At 35.2% G+C, this 18478-nt stretch overlaps 2 protein-coding genes across 2 annotated transcripts; both read left to right on the plus strand.

The window, feature by feature from the left end:
• The first annotated feature begins 324 nt into the window (after positions 1–324).
• pah (phenylalanine hydroxylase) lies at positions 325–13578 on the plus strand. Its single transcript, XM_051107331.1, has 13 exons — positions 325–483; positions 1346–1462; positions 5569–5752; positions 7510–7598; positions 8044–8111; positions 9510–9706; positions 9831–9966; positions 10078–10147; positions 11102–11158; positions 11290–11385; positions 11735–11868; positions 11955–12070; positions 12751–13578. The coding sequence occupies exons 1-13, from the start codon at positions 439–441 to the stop codon at positions 12792–12794; spliced, it is 1353 nt and encodes a 450-aa protein (XP_050963288.1). The 5' UTR covers positions 325–438; the 3' UTR covers positions 12795–13578.
• Positions 13579–13626: 48 nt separating this feature from the next.
• Positions 13627–18341, plus strand: th2 (tyrosine hydroxylase 2). Its single transcript, XM_051107330.1, has 12 exons — positions 13627–14331; positions 14927–15104; positions 15187–15275; positions 15405–15472; positions 15633–15683; positions 15798–15943; positions 16028–16163; positions 16255–16324; positions 16469–16525; positions 17565–17660; positions 17742–17875; positions 17979–18341. Exons 1-12 carry the CDS (start codon positions 14101–14103, stop codon positions 18142–18144), a joined length of 1422 nt encoding a protein of 473 aa, XP_050963287.1. The 5' UTR covers positions 13627–14100; the 3' UTR covers positions 18145–18341.
• Positions 18342–18478: the final 137 nt, after the last annotated feature.

Raw genomic sequence — 18478 nt, forward strand, 5'->3', positions numbered from 1 at the left:
CATGATATGGATAGTGACGATTATTATTTATAACGGGATCCTGCATTTGTTTTTCAAATTTTCAACACTCTCTTCTACTTTTAATGTATTAATGTTCATATGAATGTTCATTTACTAGCCTAATAAAACTATTACATTAAGTAAAAAGAAAAACAAAACGGCTAAGTAATCGTTACGAAATGCTTACTTTGAATCATCACCCAAAACTCCCCCTGCAAACTCTTTCTCACTGGACAACACAAACCAGATGCGCTGTTGTGGCAGCTTCCAAATATTCCAGGGGTTTATGCGCTGCATCTCGTCCCGTGACATGCACACGGGACGTTCAGGGGGTGTGGTGTCACGTGGTACTTTTAAATTGCTGGAGTTTTGGATGGGTAGCACAAAAGTGCACAGAAGCATCCAGCAAGTCGACATCACCTGAGGACTGAAGCAAGAATGGACGCAGGTCTCAGACCAATGAACGGGAATCTGGGGAGAAAGGTGAGCCATTCTTTATTTTGCATTTAGTATTTTTACTGTAAAATTATTGTGATTATATCAATATAGCTCTATATATACATGCAGACTAGAACTGGTTATGTAGTGCAGAAAATTAAAAGTGAAATTTCTGTATGGATGGAACTTCAATTGTATTGAAAATTCAATTCAACAAAAATTATTTTTAGACCAGACTGGAAATTTCTGTCTAGATAACAAAACGAATAGCATCACCTGAAACACTCCAGTGAACAATTACTAATTTGTTCAAACTAATATAAAACTGGTATTTTTTGTACATTAGCCTACATTTTGTTCTTTAGGAAGTATTATATTGACACCTGATTCACAGGAATGTGAGTGTGACTTTGGTCATGAGTTAAAGTCCTTCTGCTCAGTCACACGCAGACTTATACATTACAGACTTTTACTCTCTACATTAAGATCTTGCAATGGTTTTCATATCAAGTATATTTATTAAAACCCTAAACCTACACAAACCTGCTGACATTATTTAGTTTGAAACAATATATGAGCATTTTGTGATTAACAGGCATTCGTTTTCATAGTGGGCAATTACTTATTTGCCTTGAAAGTTACATATAGGTAGTTTAGGTTTGCTAATATGTAACAGACAGTGTTGCATCCAAAAAAAAAAATGCACAGTGTTTGGATCAACAAGAAGAGATGGGTCATTCTAGGTCCTTTGGAAAAGATTAACCAATGTTCATTTCAAAGGCCAAGAAAGGTGGACACTGATTAAATAAAACAATTACATTAAATGAAAAATGACATTATAAATGACACTTCTGGACTCATTTGATGCATGGGTACAACTGCGTGAAACTGCTTGTTTGTTTAACAGGGCTCTCTGACCTCGTCCTACCTGGAAGAACCGTTAAACAAAACAGGAGTGGTGTCCTGTATCTTTTCTTTGAAGGAGGAAGTTGGCGCTCTTGTAAAAGCTCTAAGACTATTTGAGGTTAGTGTTTTGACACAAAATGTTTGTATTGCATCATTTGTCCCTTCTCTCTCACTCTTTCTCTCTCTAATATGCACTTGCATTTATCTAAAGCCAAAACGTGAGGGTCAAGGACAGTGGATGATAGTGGGACGATCAATCTGTAGAAATGCATAACACTGAACACGTATTTTTGCTGGGGATTAGGTAATCGTGTGCGCATGATGCAACTTCAACAGAATTAATGAAATTTGTAACCCGCCCTCAGATGATAAAACAGCGACGAAATGTTGACCACACAGCACTGAGATATATATATCTCACTGTTTATTTTAAATCTTACTGAGTCAAAAGTTTTTGAACAGTATGATTATTTTTTTAAAGAAGTCTCCTTGGCTAATCAAGTCTGCGTTTATTTGCGTACAGCAAAAACTGTAAAATTTTGAAATATTTTTCTATTTAAAATAACTTTCTATTTGAATATATTTTAAAATGTCATTTATTCCTGTGAGCAAAGCTAAATTTTCAGCATCATGACTCCAGTCACATGATCCTTCAGAAATCATTCTAATAGCAGAAGTCAGTTGGATGACGTTTTGTAAAATGGAGAAAGAATACACAATTTGCATATCAATATACAACCCCAGCATTGTAACAATAAAAAGCTTGTTGTCATTCATTGAAAATAAATAATCTTATCCTTAAAAGTGCTTTTATGCCACTGTTTGCCAGAACAATATAAATAAAGCTGCCACCTTTGAAAATGGCATATTAAAGAGGTTTGAATGCTAAAAAAAGGTTGTATACCTTTATTCAGCAAGGATGCTTTCAATTATTGAAAAAATTAAGTAATTTATTAGCCTGTATTTTCTGATTTTCCATAACACTGTGTTATGGACCCCACAATTTATTATAATAATAAATAGAATAATAAATGAATAATATCAGCATATTATTGAACTTCTGAAGGATCATGTGACAGAAGACTGCGGTAATGGCTGATGAAAATGTAGCTTTGCCATCACAGAAAAAAATTAAAAATTTAAATAGTTTTTATAAATTATAATAATATCTCACTGTTTTCACTGTGGTTTATGAACAAACAAATGCAGCCTAGGCAAACATAAGAATCTTGTTTGAAAAACATGAAATGCATTTTACTGAATCTTAATTTTTGTTTAATTTACTTTTTGATATGAATTCAGCCTGTTCTATTGTGTTTTGAGATAAAATGATATTATAGACACACACACAGTACACTTGTAATGATGCCAAGATTTCCTGAATCATCTCCAAAGTTCTTGTATCAAAGTTCAGTATATTTTGTTTCTGGATGTTGACTTTTCTACCGCCTACATGCGATCAAACATGCTTCCACGTAGATGATAGGTTTATTTACTGATTACAAATAAATGATGGCATCACGTAAGCACAATATGTTGCATACCGATACACGCTATGCTTTCCAGAAACTAATGAACTTAAAATCATCTCTGGTGCTTTCGTGCAAGTCACTAATGGATATGTGCCAACTTTGCACCCCCTAATGCCACTATAAAGATAAAAGCTGGGCCTGAGGACTCTGATTGGCTCTTCCGTACCATCCTACTCCACCCCCTTTAAAACACCCCCTAAAACACCCCCTACTCCACCCCTTACCCCGGATACCCCGCAAACACTTAATTTTAACCTAATTCAAAGCAATTTTCTGCAGCCCACATTGAATGTTTACTATTAGGGGAAAGTATGCTTTATGAAAGACTGAAAGCAACTATAATGGCTGATTATAATTAAAACAAATAATGGCTATTATTCTGAATTAAAAATCCAGCTCCAACATCATATATGATTATTTAAACTTTAAATAAAACAATTAATTAATTAATAATTAATATAATGACATTAATAATATTAATTAATATGATACCTTAGGACAGTATAAAAACACAAATAGACTGACATGTTTTATAATCTGGATCAAAGATTAACAAGGGCTTTGTAGCATTATGCATATAAAAAACACATGCAGACACTTGATGGAAACAATGAATGTTCTCAGTGAACCTGTTGACACTCTAAACACAATTATTGTAACCCAGCACTGCAAAAAATGCCAGGCATCCAGAAAAATAATCCAGTAATTCTCTCATTTGTTGTTTTTGAGCATTAAAGGATGCAGATCCATATGGACCCAATCAGTACCACATGGAAAGGAAGGGAAAATGTTGAAAAAAAGACCAAAGAGGGTCCAACGCATTGTAAAACCCATCCGCCTCCTCTGTAGGCCTATAGCAAACAGCAGTGGGTGTCCTCCCTCTGTGTGCGTGTGTAAAAACACATAAACACAAACATGCTTTGCCTTAAACAGTGCAGTTTGAAGTTAAATATGCAAAAACACCCACTCTCCTATTGGCTGAACAAAAGCTGCACGTGAGTCTCAGCTGCTGCCAATATGTGAATGCGGTTACTGATTCAGCACAGTAATGCTAAGTTAATTAGAAAAAAGAGGACCACACATAGGATACTCATTATCATGTCATGTTCATGGTACATCTTACACATCTTTTAATTATTGGTCAAATATTTTTTATTAAAGTGGTCTGTGTGCAGAAATTAAATCATCAAATCACTCAGTCTAGAATGCAGACAACATTAAAAGTTTCTCCACAGTACTTCGATGGACTGGCCTGGAGTGCCACCTAGTGTTTATTCTCTATATACATATAGACTAGACAATTTCAATGTGACTAAAACATCAACTTGTTTTGGATGTATCAGACAAGCTGAAACAATGACTGTCAGATTTTTAAACAAATGTAATAATCAAATGTAAATTCATGTCCCTGTTAAATTTTCTTGGTTAAATACAGTCGAAGTCAAAAGTTGACTTACACCTTGCAGAATCTGCAAAATGTTAATTATTTTACCAAAATAAGAGGGATTAAACAGAATGCATGTTATTTTTTATTTAGTACTGACCTGAATAAGATATTTCACATAAAAGACATTTACATATAGTCCACAAGAGAAAATAATAGTTGAATTTATAAAAATGACCCTGTTCAAAAGTTTACATACACTTGATTCTTAATACCGTGTTTTTACCTAAATGATCCACAGCTGTATGTTTATTTATTTATTTATTTATTTTTTATTTAGTGATAGTTGTTCATGAGTTCCTTGTTTGTCCTGAACAGTTAAACTGCCTGCTGTTCTTCAGAAAAATCCTTTAGGTCCCACAAATTCTTTGGTTTTTCAGCATTTTTGTGTATTTGAACCCTTTCCAACAATGACTATGACTTTGAGATCCATCTTTTTACACTGAGGACAGCTGAGAGACTCATGTGCAACTATTACAGAAGGTTCAGACACTCACTGATGCTTCAGAAGGAAACACGATGCATTTAGAGTCAGGGGGTGAAAACTTTTGAACAGCATGAAGATGTGTACATTTTTCTTATTTTGCCTAAATATCATATTTTTATTCATTTAGTACTGCCCTTTGTAAGCTACAGAAGATGCTTACACGGTTCCTAGATAACAAAAGTTAAATTTACCCTGATCTTCAAATTCAACACAGGATTAAGAATCAAGTGTATGTAAACTTTTGAATGGGATCATTTTTATAAATTCAATTATTAGCTCAGGTATTTCACCAAGCTGATTACTCACTAAAAATGTTTTCAGGCCATTTTAAGTCTTATTTTGATGCAACAAAGTGGTTATATCTAAGTGTGTGAGTTGTTTACTTACTTTTTTAAATTAGTCTTCCCATTAACACCATTATATTGTTCATTTAGACTGATTCGTAAACACAAGAGGTGGAATATAGTGCATGAACCAATCACAGCTAAACAAAACCAGTCATATCCAATCATATCACGTTGGAGGCATTGCATCCTCTCACGTGACTTTCCCCCATTCATTCAAATTACCCCCCACCAAACTTACCGCATGCTGTAGGGGATCTGTTATATCTCAGTGGGTTCAGGAGAGGCAAGAGAGACGCAGACTCACGCTGTAACTTCACCTGCTGCTGTTGCTGTTGGACAAGGTTACGTTAGAAAAACAGCTAATTTATACACTTTGCAATGTCATATTTTGTAATATTTGCATTGTTATTGCAGGAGAAAGGTATTAACCTGACCCACATTGAGTCTCGTCCATCACGCAACAACAAAGAAGAATATGAGTTCTTCATCAGTGTGGATCAAGCCTCCTCTAAAGCTCTCGATGAAGTTGTTGATGGTCTGCGCACACAAATCAGTGGCCAAGTTCATGAGTTGTCTCGCAACAAACAGAAAGACACAGGTGAGACACAGGGCAACAGTCTGATGAATAACTCATAACCTATGACATTTCAGGGGTCTAAACACAAAGAGTGAGCAAGAGTAGGATAGTACAGAGTATGAAGAACAGAAATAGAACACATGCTGTAATCGTTCATAAATGTCATTGTGGAGATGGATGACGAAGACCCTTGCACTCGGCCTCTCTTATGGTTGTTTCCAGAATTACATTAGTTTAGTTTTTGAGGACAAACAGACTCATAGAGAGTCATGTTTCTATTCAAGAGTCAGTTCAGCAGGGTGGGGGTCAAAGTTCAACACAAAGACTGACAGACCAGCAGACCCCATCACAATTTCCCTCTTATACAATAAGAAAACACAGAGCAGGGGACGTTTATGGATATTTATGGCTGATGAGGAAAACCAGTCAGGGTCTTCAGTTTCTTAGCCTTTTGTTCAGACCGCCTCAGGCTCGCTGCTGAACTCTGTACTGATGGCTGGACCCCCAAAGAGTTTAACTGCCATAAATCTAGAACAAGATTTAGCCTCATAGCCTGGACTGCGTTGTCACCCTCTGGCTCATTCGCCACACAATGCTTTCTGTTTACTACTGTGTCATCCATCTCTGTTAGCATGCCAACGTTAGCGACCACAGCGTTCGATATTAAAAAGTTCACATTTTTAGAACTTACATTATTCTCAATTTAATAAAGAGAATGGAAACACTATAGAACTTACAAACTCTCAAATACTTTCAATTGAAATCTAGTCAAGTAATTCTGGAAGGTTTAAAAGAGGAAGGCTGCAATAAATGTTGGTCTTTGGTCAAATCTTTGGATAGTTTTGAATATTTAGTGATATTATTAAACTATTCTTATATTAACATGTATAATATTTAGACTTTATGGATATACAGTTGAAGTCAAAAGTTTGAAGAATCTGCAAAATGTTAATTATTTTAACAAAAAAGAGGGAATCATACAAAATGCATGTTACTTTTTATTTAGTACTCACCTGAACATTTATTCAGTCCATAAGAGAAAATAATAGTTGAATTTTTTAAAATGACCCCGTTTAAAAGTTGACATACCCTTGATTCTTAATACTGTGTTGTTACCTGAATTATTATCAGAAACATCTTTCAGGTCCCACAAATTCTTTGGTTTTTCAGCATTTTTGTGTATTTGAACTCTTTGCAAAAATGACTTTATGATTCTGACATTCATCTTTTCACACTGAGGACAACTAAGGGACTCATATGCAACTATTACAGAAGGTTCAAACGCTCACTGATGCTCCAGAAGGAAACACAATGTGTTAAGAGCCAGGGGGTGAAAACTTTTGAACAGAATAAAGATGTGTATATTTTTCTTATTTGCCCAATTATCATTTTTCTTTCACTTAGTACTGCCCTTCAGAAGCTACAGATGATACTTACATGTTTTCAAAAGACAAAATAAGTTAAATTTACTCTGATTTTCAAATTCCAAAAGTTTTCACCCCCCGGCTCTTAATACATCGTTTTCCTTCTGAAGCATCAGTGAGCGTTTGAATCTTCTGTAATAGTCGCATAGTTGTCCTCAGTGTGAAAATATGGATCTCAGAATCATAAAGTCATTTTTGGAAAAGGTTCAAATACACAAAAATGCTGAAAAACCAAAGAATTTGTGGGACCTAAATGATTTTTCTGAAGAACAGCAGGCAGTTTAACTGTTAACACAGCTTAAACTGCATTGAATATTCAATAAACATTCTTTCTTCTTTCCCTCTCACCAAAAGTTCCATGGTTCCCCAATGACATCCAGGACTTGGATCGTTTTGCCAATCAGATTCTCAGTTACGGGTCCGAGCTGGATGCAGACCATCCTGTAAGACACTATGTGTGTGTGTCATGTCTGTTTTTGAAGTGTCCGTCTGTATGATCAGAGAAAAGAGCGAAAGTGAGCGTGAGAGGGAACTTCTTCATTTTGATTTCAAACGCATGCATGTGTGGGTGTATTTTGAAAGATGCGTAGTTGCTCCATGCGACACTAAAAGCCCACAGTCAGAATCTGCATCACTCACTATTCTAATGGAAACGGGCGGGGGCTCTCAAATTGATGTCATCGCTTTAATTGAGCCCCTGTAATTATAAATAATTGCCCCTTTCCAGCAATCATTAAACTGAAATGCATTCATCATGAGCAGCAAACACTCTACAAAGGCTTCATTTGAATGAGTCTCCTCCATGAGACTCTAAGGCTACTAAGAGATCAGAACTAGCTGTAAATCCACTTCTTTTTTATTCACACTCAACGTTGCTCTCATTCGCAGGGCTTTACGGACCCTGTGTACCGCACCAGGAGGAAGGAATTTGCTGACATTGCCTACAACTACAGACAGTAACTATTGCCCTCAGTGTTTTCTCTTTCTCCCCCACTTTCCCATGGGCTGCAGGGATTGTACCCACCTCTAGCGCTTTCCCTGTTGTTTTGTTGTGCTTTCTATGGAAAATTACTCCTGCTGCCTAACAAAAGGGCTAAATTACAGGGTCCCAGTGCAGTCCGGAGCGCCGAGAGCTTTGTCATCATAATTGAGATGCATTATTCACACGGCCACTACAAAGGGCAGGAGCGTTGAATGCTACGCCCCCTGAGGAAGCTCACATTTACATACACGCTCCATCAATAATAACACCACTCATCACTGATATGACATAGATATGACGTGCATGCTATGTATGGAGTACATGCTTAGTGTTACTAAACACTCCTGTTTTAGGATGGTTTGGGTATAAAAATGGGACCCAAAAAGTCTGTATACTTAAAGAGGAAGTTTACACAGAATTTAAAATTCCGTCATTATTTACTCACCCTAATGTAATTATTTGTTCTGTGGAACACAAAAGAAGATATTGCAATATTGTGAAATATTATAGCAATTTAAAAGAACTAAACTAATTTTTAATGTAATTTATTTATGTGATGACAAAGCTGTAACATGATCCTTCAGAAATCAGTCTAATATGTTTGTTTGGTGCTCATTTGTGACCCTGGACCACAAAACCAGGTCAATTTTGAGACTGAATAAATAAGCTTTCCATTAATATATGGTTTGTTAGGATAGGACAATATTTGGCTATTTGACAATTTGAAATCTGAGGGTGCAAAAAAATATATATGTATTAAGAAAATTGGCTCTAAAGTTGTCCAAATGAAGCTTGTAGCAATGCATATTACTAATCAAAAATTAAGTTTTGATATATTTACAGCAGGACATTTACAAAATATCTTCATGGAACATGATCTTTACTTAATAAGCTAATGATTTTTGGCATAAAAGAAAAATCGATCATTTTGACCCATACAATGTATTTTTAAATAAACTTTTTAATGGTAGTGTATCACGGTTTAAAAAATGGTTGTTGAGCAACAAATCAACATGTTAGAATGATTTCAAAAGAATCATGTGATGCTAAAATCTCAAGTAATGACTTGAAAATTTAGCTTTGACTTCACAGAAATAAATTGTTTTAAATTGTAATAATGTTTCGAAATTTTACTGTATGTTTGATAAAATAAACACAGCTTTTGTGTTTAAAAGAGACTTGTTTAAAAAAAAAAAACAGTAGCGTAAATGTCTTTGCATTATATAACAAAATATAGTGGAATTTATTTTAAAGAAATATGCACAAACATGCTTTTTAAACAAAATAATTCTCAACAAAAAACTGTTCAGACAAATGAAATATTTGAACATTGGGTAATAAAAATGAGCTAAACATCCCCCTCCTCTGTTAGTGGACAGGTTATTCCATATGTTGAATACACGGCTGAAGAGAAGGCCACATGGGGAACGGTTTTTAGAGAGCTGAAGACTCTGTACGCGACGCATGCCTGTCATGAACACAACCGTGTTTTCCCACTGCTGGAGAAGTACTGTGGGTACCGTGAGGACAACATCCCGCAGCTAGAGGACATCTCACGCTACCTGCAGTGTAAGAATGTCCTCCAGTAGAGCTGCTTTAAACTCACAGACAGTCAAGACGAGCAATTTACAGGTGTAATAAACTGAAATAAAAGAAAAACTAGTGAACATCTCACCCTTTCTTGATTTCTTAGCATGCACAGGTTTCCGTCTGCGTCCTGTGGCCGGTCTCCTCTCCTCGCGTGACTTTTTAGCTGGACTCGCCTTCCGAGTGTTTCACTCGACACAGTACATTCGCCATGGCTCCAAACCAATGTACACACCTGAACCGTGAGTACACAGACCAAGAAGTTGTTACAGCTTAGTTTGAAAAGAAATTCACAAATATATTTCCTGTGAAAAGTGATCAAAGAAAAACAAAATGTGGGTTTGTTTCTTCAGGGACATCTGTCATGAGCTGCTGGGTCATGTCCCACTGTTTGCTGACCCAGGTTTTGCCCAGTTCTCACAGGTTTGATTAATGAATTAATATTAAATATTGAATATTAAATTAATGTATAATATTAAAGAGACAATTCACACAAAATTAAAATACTCACCCTCACGTTGTTCCAAAGCCACAAGACCTTTGTTCAGTTTTTAATGAAATTGAAGAGTTTTCTGACTGCATAGACAGCAATGCAACTGATATGTTTAAGGTGCAGAAAGGTAGTAAGGACATCATTAAAATAGTCCATGTGACATCAGTGGTTAAACCTTAATTACAAGAATACTTTTGTGCGCAGAGAAAGCAAAAATAACGACGAAAGGTATTTTCGCAGCTTCAGAAAATGACAGTTGGACCACTGCTGTCACATGCACTGTTTTAACAATGTCCTTACTACCTTTCTGGGCAGCAGTTGCAGTGCTGTCTATGCAGGGTCAGAAAGCAGGGTTCAACTGTAATTTTCTGAAGATATGAGATTGTCATTATTTTTGCTTTCTTCGTGCACAAAAAGTATTCTTGTAGATTCATAGAATTATGGTTGAACCACTGATGTCACATGGACTATTTTAATGATGTCCTTACTACCTTTCTGCGCCATGAACGTGTCAGTTGCGTTGCTGTCTATGCAATCGGAAAGCTCTTCAATTTCATCAAAAATATCCTAATTTGTGTTCTGAAGATGAACAAAGGTCTTACAGGTTTGGAACGACATGAGGGTGAGTAATTAATGACAGAATTTTAATTTTGGGGTCAAAAAGAAGTCCAATTTATGATATACATCTGTACTTTTTATCTTCATTTTTGAAATTCTGGCATTTTTTTAACAAATTATGACATATACTCGCAATTGCAAGTTTAGAATTTCAGAACTAAGCTTCCATTGTATTATGCAGGTATCTGCTTCAGACTTTATATTTCTAAAGTGCATTTATTAGTGACATAATATTCGAAATGTGATGATGTTTTCTGTTTGACCAGGAAATTGGACTCGCTTCTTTGGGTGCCCCTGATGAGTTTATAGAGAAGCTGGCTACTGTAAGTATTGCTCTAGGTTACAATAAGAATAATTTTCCACATTTTAACTGAAGCCACTTATGTTATAAGACCACAATGTATATTTGTCTCTCTCAAAAGGGCTGTGTGATTATAATGTTTGTTTTTTGAAGGTTTACTGGTTCACTGTGGAATTTGGTCTGTGCAAGGAAGGAGATGAAGTAAAGGCTTATGGTGCTGGTCTTCTCTCATCTTTTGGCGAACTGCAGGTATGTACTCTACGTGCTATACCTCTTAGAATACTTCCTTTTCAGTTCATGCCCTGTGCTCTATTTGCTGTGAGCTTTCTTAAAAATAAAGTTTTTTTATTGGCATCAATGGTTCCACAAAGAACCTTTACCATCCATGAAACCTTTTCATTCCACAAAATGTTCTTCACACTAAGAAAAAATGGTTCTTTTTTTAGAACTGTTCACTGAAAGGTTCTTTGAGGAACCAAAACTGGTTCTTCTATGGCATCGCTGTGAAAACCCCCTGATGAAAATCCACTGATACACAAAAGCATGGATAAAGTTGGGAACAGACTGAATTAGTTGTTACTCTAATCATCTTTTGCAGTACTGTTTGACGGACAAGCCCAAACTTCTGCCTTTCGAACCAGAGAAGACCTGCCTGCAGAAGTATCCCATTACAGAGTTCCAGCCAGTTTACTTTGTGGCTGAAAGTTTCGAGGACGCCAAAGAAAAAGTCAGGTAATGTGACTGCAATTAAACCATCTCCAAAATCCTTTCCCTTAGCATTTTCCGATTACATGTGCTTTTTTGGGTTTTTTTTATAGGAAATTTGCTTCCACCATTCCTAGACCTTTCTCTGTGCGTTACAATGCCTACACACAAAGAATTGAGATGCTGGACAACGCACAGCAGCTGAAAAAACTGGCTGACAACATCAGCGGTGTGTCTTCAATATTATGTAGCACTTAAATGGAATCTTCTATGTATTATACAAGAATTAAGAATTCTCTACTGCAAGTAAAGATAACAGGAATAAGCAGAAAAAAGTATGATTTAAGGGTTATATTAAGGATTCTGGAATCAGGTAATCTAAAATGTACTTTTTGTGGTTACAAAGAAATTAATTTGTACAAATTACATCAAATAATATTGTTTACTATCTTCAAGTCAAATTGGATACATTCATTCACACTTACAAGTAATTTTAAGGGTCAGATCAGCATTGCAAAACTAATGTTTAATACATTATTTAATACTTTGTTTCTATTCAGTAATTTGTGCTCATTTTTATTTTATAATTAAATTCAAAGCTCAGAGTTTTAACCTAATTTTCTTTACTCATGTTGAAATTCAAATTACATTAAGTAAATTTTAGCTTTTAATTTTACTAGGTTGGAAAATGTATAGTAACCTAAAAATAACCACCTGAAGTAACAACCGCAAAGTTTATGTATTCATTTATTTTTCACTTTTTTATACAGTGTATTATCAATGTATCTTAAGCCGCTTTAATCTATGAATTGCAATTTTTTTGTCGTTCTTTTTTTTCTGTAGCATCATTTGTTATCTTAATATGTGCACGTTATAATTTAATCACAAATGTATGCTTTTTCTATCTAGGTGAGATCTCAATTCTGTGCACCGCCATGCGAAAGATGGAGTGAAACGATGCTGGAGGATTTTCGAGGGAAATCAAGAAGAAACGCTTAATAAGCATAGTCTAAAATGCTCATAGGCTCATATACAACATATTTTTTCTAATCAAGCTTTGATAGAGAGACCATAATATTACATATTAAATTAGTCTTTATGTATTGCATGTAAAACATATTTATAGACAAATTTTCCTAGTTCAAATATATTTAGGCACTACGTATTTAAATGACATTTAACGGAATAACACGAAAAAAATACCTAGGCTATGCAAAACAAATCGCATGTAAATACCAAAAAGCTTCGTGCATTATGAAGCTCTCTGCCTTAATATTTCTTAGGCCTGTTTTATATATTATATATTGTATTTTCCTCGGTAGTTTAATCGTACAAAAAATACAGATTGCCTACCGTCCATCATTTGCTTCAGCTGTTGCTACTTGTTGTCGCACAATGTTGCTGTAATTTTCCCAAACAACCCGCAATCAGTGAATCACGGGATCAAAGGCTTGTTGAAACCCATGTACATTTGGGGGACGAATTATTTTCATTATTAAATTGCTTTTATTTAAAACATGCGTTATATGCTTAATAAACTAAAACTTTATTAATAAAATAGGCTATGCTACTTATAACGAAAGATATTTGTAGTTACAAGTTTCGCTTGACTGTGAATGCAATTTAGCATACTGCATATATCATTTATCTATTGCTGTACTGAAGACTGAAATGTTATGCATGCATTGTCAAATGTATTTTAAAAAAAAACAATAAAGATTGTTATTATGAAAACGATTATTTTCATCCTTTGTAGCTATTTTTTATTTTTAACCTATTATTATTATTATTTATTGCATTTACAAAGTCAACAGCATGCGTGCAGCAGAAGTCGGTTTCAGTACCATGGAGAGCAGCATAATCTCAATGTCGTATTTCTGTATCACTTTCGACCCTAAAAGCAACGTAAACTTATTATCTATTTATATATTTCCAATAAAGACTCATTTAGTGCTGACCTTTCACAAAACTAGCATTTAGCTTATGTAATTTGTCGCTTTTGGTTGTGAAGCACCTGTGAAATGTCACGTGTCACGGCTATTATTTGATGTCTGAAAAAGCAAAACACAAACTCATGACGCATCTCAGCTTAAAATTAGGCTTGCATTTACGCAAGACATTTACATAAAGTCCAGCACGTCTGTATATAAATTGCAGTGCTGTGGCCCCACAGTGAAAATAAGAGAGTTGGACTTCGACACAAGAATATTTGGATATATTTGTTATAGATATAGTGGCTAATTGTTTATCTGAGACTCGATGAAGACGGACAGTATGGTGCAGAATATTCCGCTGAGCGGCAGAAAGCGCAGTCTGATCGAGGACGCGCGGCGCGACAGAGAGAGCGGCTCCTCTTCTCCGGGCCCCTCGCGTTGCGGGGACAGCTTCGTGTTTGAGGAGGAGAAGAGCGGCAAAGTCACTCTAAACATTCTATTTGCTCTCAAAAATGAGAAAAACGCAGGCTTCTTTAAGGCTGGCAAAGTCTTTGAGGTACGTGGTTTACTTAATGGTTATTTTCATTCATAAATTACAGTCGGAGTGACATTTTGTTTCAACTGTAAGGCGTTTTCACCACGTTTTCCCTTTTAAAAAAGCGATTTTCCTAAGTTTTACAGGAAAATACTAAAATACATTCTAGTCATTCTGCTTTAAATCTTCACATTTCTAATTGAAGTTGTTACTTACCGCTTTTGTATTTTTTTGTGAAATTTACTAGCAATTTCTGAGTGAAACTTGTTTTAAAATCTTTTTTTTTCAGTTTACCTACTTTAATTATTTTGCTGCAAATTAAGGTAATCAAAATCTAATTACAAGTTACAAATGTGACACCAACAGAAAACATTGGCAAATTAAATCAAAAATATTTGTACACAAAATTATCCCATTACCACCCTACCCTAAACTGATTTCAAAATAGCAAATAAAAACATTTTTGCAAATAAATCTGGACATATACACATAAAACAAGATATCAACATTAAAAACATAACATATTGTATGCTGCATCGTAGGTGCTATAAATGAATGTTTTGTGAATAAAAACATAATAAAAATGCATGTCTGCTCTCTCCGTTTTGCACCTTAGACTTTTGAAGCCAAGCTCCTTCATTTGGAGAGTCGACCGAGCAGGAAGTCTAAGAAGAGCGGTGGAGATGATTTGGAGTTTTTCATGAGGTGTGAAGTGCACTGCTCCGACACCGACGTCTTCATCAACTCCTTAAAAAGAGTTGCAGATGATGTGAGAATAGTGCAAGAGGAAAAGAGTATGCGATTTACCAATTCCATATTACATATAGGCCTACGACCAGACATTTCTTTTCAACTGTTTTATACATTTCATTCCAGTTCCATGGTTTCCAAAGAAGATTTCTGACCTAGATAAATGCAATCATCTGATAACAAAATATGACCCTGATCTGGACCAGGATCACCCTGTAAGTAAATAAAAAAAAGATGCTTGTCCTAAAACAGGACATTATTTAGAATTTTATAGCCTTAGTTTCTTGCATTCCACTATTTAGATCAATTTTAATACCAGCGCTGTGAACGACTGTATTATTTAGGGATTCAGTGATCCAGAATACAGAAAACGAAGAGGAATCATTTCAGAACTGGCTTTCAACTATAAGCAGTAAGTCACATGAAATTAATAAAATTAAGTCACATAAATAATAATAATACTTTTTATTGTTATTGTTATAACATGTACATTACACTATCTAATTGGAGATTCTGTGCTCATTCGGCATCTATGTGAAATGTATAATAAAAATAATCTTTTGTCATTGTAGTGGTGACCCTTTACCTGTAGTGGAGTACACTCCAGAGGAGACTGCCACTTGGTAGGTTTAATTTAGTTTGATTGCTGTCAACTATATGTCATTATTTGCATATCAAATGTTAAGAGACACTAGTGCGACCGTATGATTCTAAGAGTGTTTTTTGTGATGAGGCAGGAGGGAGGTTTACAGGACTCTGAGCAGTCTGTATCCCACTCACGCCTGCAGACAGTTTCTAGAAGCTCTTGGCCAGCTAGAAAGTGAATGTTTGTATGGGGAAGACAAGATCCCTCAGCTAGGAGAAGTTTCTGCATTTCTTAAAGGTAAACAGGCCTGCTTATTATACTTCTATGTGTGCAAAACGTTCCAAATTTACATTGACCTTATATTTCTGTGTCCTTGTTTAGAGAGGACAGGATTTCAGTTGCGGCCCGTGGCAGGGCTGCTATCTGCTCGGGACTTCCTAGCGAGTCTTGCTTTCCGGGTGTTCCAGTGTACCCAGTACATTCGTCACCCTTCAGCTCCCATGCATTCCCCTGAACCGTGTGTATAGTGACACAGACCGTAAACTACATTTCATTTGGTTACATTATTGTACAATATTTAGATTTTGATTGTATTTTACTTTAAACAGTGACTGCTGCCATGAGCTGCTTGGACATATTCCCATGCTCGCAGATAAAGAATTCGCTCAGTTTTCACAGGTATGTTTTTGTTCACAAGTATGCCACATAATCTATGCCACATACACACCTAGAGTGGGAAATAAACATAACGGTTAAAGTGAGAAATGAAATAGGGAAATACTGAGACGCTTTGCATTTGACGCTGAATCTTTTACCCTGCAGGAGATTGGACTTGCCTCGCTTGGAGTATCGGATGAGGATATTGAGAAACTGTCCACAGTGAGTACATCCTCATGGAAATATTCTGCAAGAGAATCATAGTGTATTAAAGCAAGTCTTTAGCGCCCTCTTGTGTTGATTCACTACCAGTCAAAAGTTTTTGAACTGTAAGATTTTTTAATGTTTTTTAAAGTCTCTTCTGCTCACCAAGCCTGCATTTATTTAATCCAAAGTGCAGCAAAAACAGTACAATTTTGAAATATTTTTTACTATTTTTAAAATATCTGTTTTGTATTTGAATATATTTTAAATGTAATTTATTCCTGTGATCAAAGCTAAATTTTCAGCATTACTCCAGTCTTCAGTGTCACATGATCCTTCGGAAATCATTCTAATATGCTGGTTTCAAGAACATGTATTATTTTTATTTTTATTATTATCCATATTTAAAACAGTTGAGTACATTTTATTTATTTATTATTTATTGATGAATAGAAAGATCCGAAGATTTTTCTACCATGAAGAATAAAAAGTTTTTGTAACATTATACATTATACCATTCATTATCAGGTTTTTTTTTTTAATTAATTATATAAATTATTACTTTTATTTAGCAAGGATGCTTTCAATTGCTCAAAAGTGATGACAAAGACATTTATAATGTTACATAAAATTTCTATTTCAGATAAATGCTGTTCTTCTGGACTTTCTATTTATCAAAGAAACCGAAACTCAGCTGTTTTCAATATAATAATAGCCTAATAAATGTTTCTGAGCAGGAAATCAGAATATTAGAATGATTTCTGAATGATCATGTGACTGGAATAATCATGCTAAAAATTCAGCTTTGAAATCACAGGAATAAATTACATTTTAAAATATATTTAAATAGAATTAAGTTATTTTAATAGTACAAATATTTCACAAATTGTACTGTTTTTGCTGTACGTTGGATCAAATAAATGCAGGCTTGGTGAGCAGAAGAGACTTTTTTTAAGAAACATAAAAAATCTTGTGTTCAAAAACTTTTGACTGGAAGTGTATACTGTACATGCTAGTATGTGTGATCTAACAAAACATCTCTAAATTTCACACACAGCTGTACTGGTTTACAGTGGAGTTTGGTCTCTGTAGGCAAAATGGAACCGTGAAGGCTTATGGGGCTGGACTTCTGTCCTCATATGGAGAACTTTTGGTATGAGATGAATGTTATTATTTAAAAAAAACAAAACAAACAGATTTTGCAAAATAAACAAATTGTATCTTTTTTTCCCAGTATGCTCTTTCTAATGAGCCCCAATACAAGCCATTCAACCCATCTGAGACTGCGGTCCAACCATACCAGGACCAGTCATATCAACCTGTTTACTTTGTGTCTGAAAGCTTTGAGGATGCCAAACACAAGCTAAGGTGGGCATTTTCTTAGATGATCTGTAGAAACCTTTTCACTGAGGTACAAATGATCAGAAAGCATCATTAATCAATAATGACTTCCATTGCTGTTGTTCCACAGGCAATATTCATCTACAATACAGAAGCCCTTCTCTATTAGATATGATCCGTACACTTGCAGCATGGAGGTTTTGGATGAGCCTTCTAAGATCCAGAATGCTTTAGGGCAGATGAGGGATGACCTGAAGATCTTACATAAAGCCCTGGAGAGGCTGGGACAGAAATAAACCAGAGTGCGAGATACAGTATCATCAACAACAGCTATTTATTTAAGGAAAGCTTATCTGTATGAATATGAATATTGCAGATTACATTGCATGAGGTCCGGTGTTGAACTGTGTATATGTGTGTATGTGTCATTATCACCTTCAAATGTAATCGAGAGAGTTCTGTTTACCAAAATAATAAATATCTTTATTTTGACTACCGCTAAATAGAGCCTTTTTAGTGAACAGAATTTTTTCTTGGTGTGAAGAACATTTTAAATTCTAAAGAACCTTTTATGAAATGGAATGTTTCTTTATGGAACCATAGATGACAAAGAATCTCAATCATCTATAT

The sequence above is a fragment of the Labeo rohita genome, chromosome 4 (assembly GCF_022985175.1).
Source record: "Labeo rohita strain BAU-BD-2019 chromosome 4, IGBB_LRoh.1.0, whole genome shotgun sequence".
Lineage (NCBI taxonomy): Eukaryota > Metazoa > Chordata > Actinopteri > Cypriniformes > Cyprinidae > Labeo > Labeo rohita.

Coding starts and splice junctions, on each gene's coding strand:
- pah (XM_051107331.1), top strand. CDS start 439: ATGGACGCAGGTCTCAGACCAATGAACGGGAATCTGGGGAGAAAG. Junction 484..1,345: donor ACGGGAATCTGGGGAGAAAG/GTGAGCCATTCT, acceptor TTTGTTTAACAG/GGCTCTCTGACCTCGTCCTA. Junction 11,869..11,954: donor GACGCCAAAGAAAAAGTCAG/GTAATGTGACTG, acceptor TTTTTTTTATAG/GAAATTTGCTTCCACCATTC.
- th2 (XM_051107330.1), top strand. CDS start 14,101: ATGAAGACGGACAGTATGGTGCAGAATATTCCGCTGAGCGGCAGAAAG. Junction 14,332..14,926: donor AGGCTGGCAAAGTCTTTGAG/GTACGTGGTTTA, acceptor TTTGCACCTTAG/ACTTTTGAAGCCAAGCTCCT. Junction 16,526..17,564: donor ATATTGAGAAACTGTCCACA/GTGAGTACATCC, acceptor TTTCACACACAG/CTGTACTGGTTTACAGTGGA.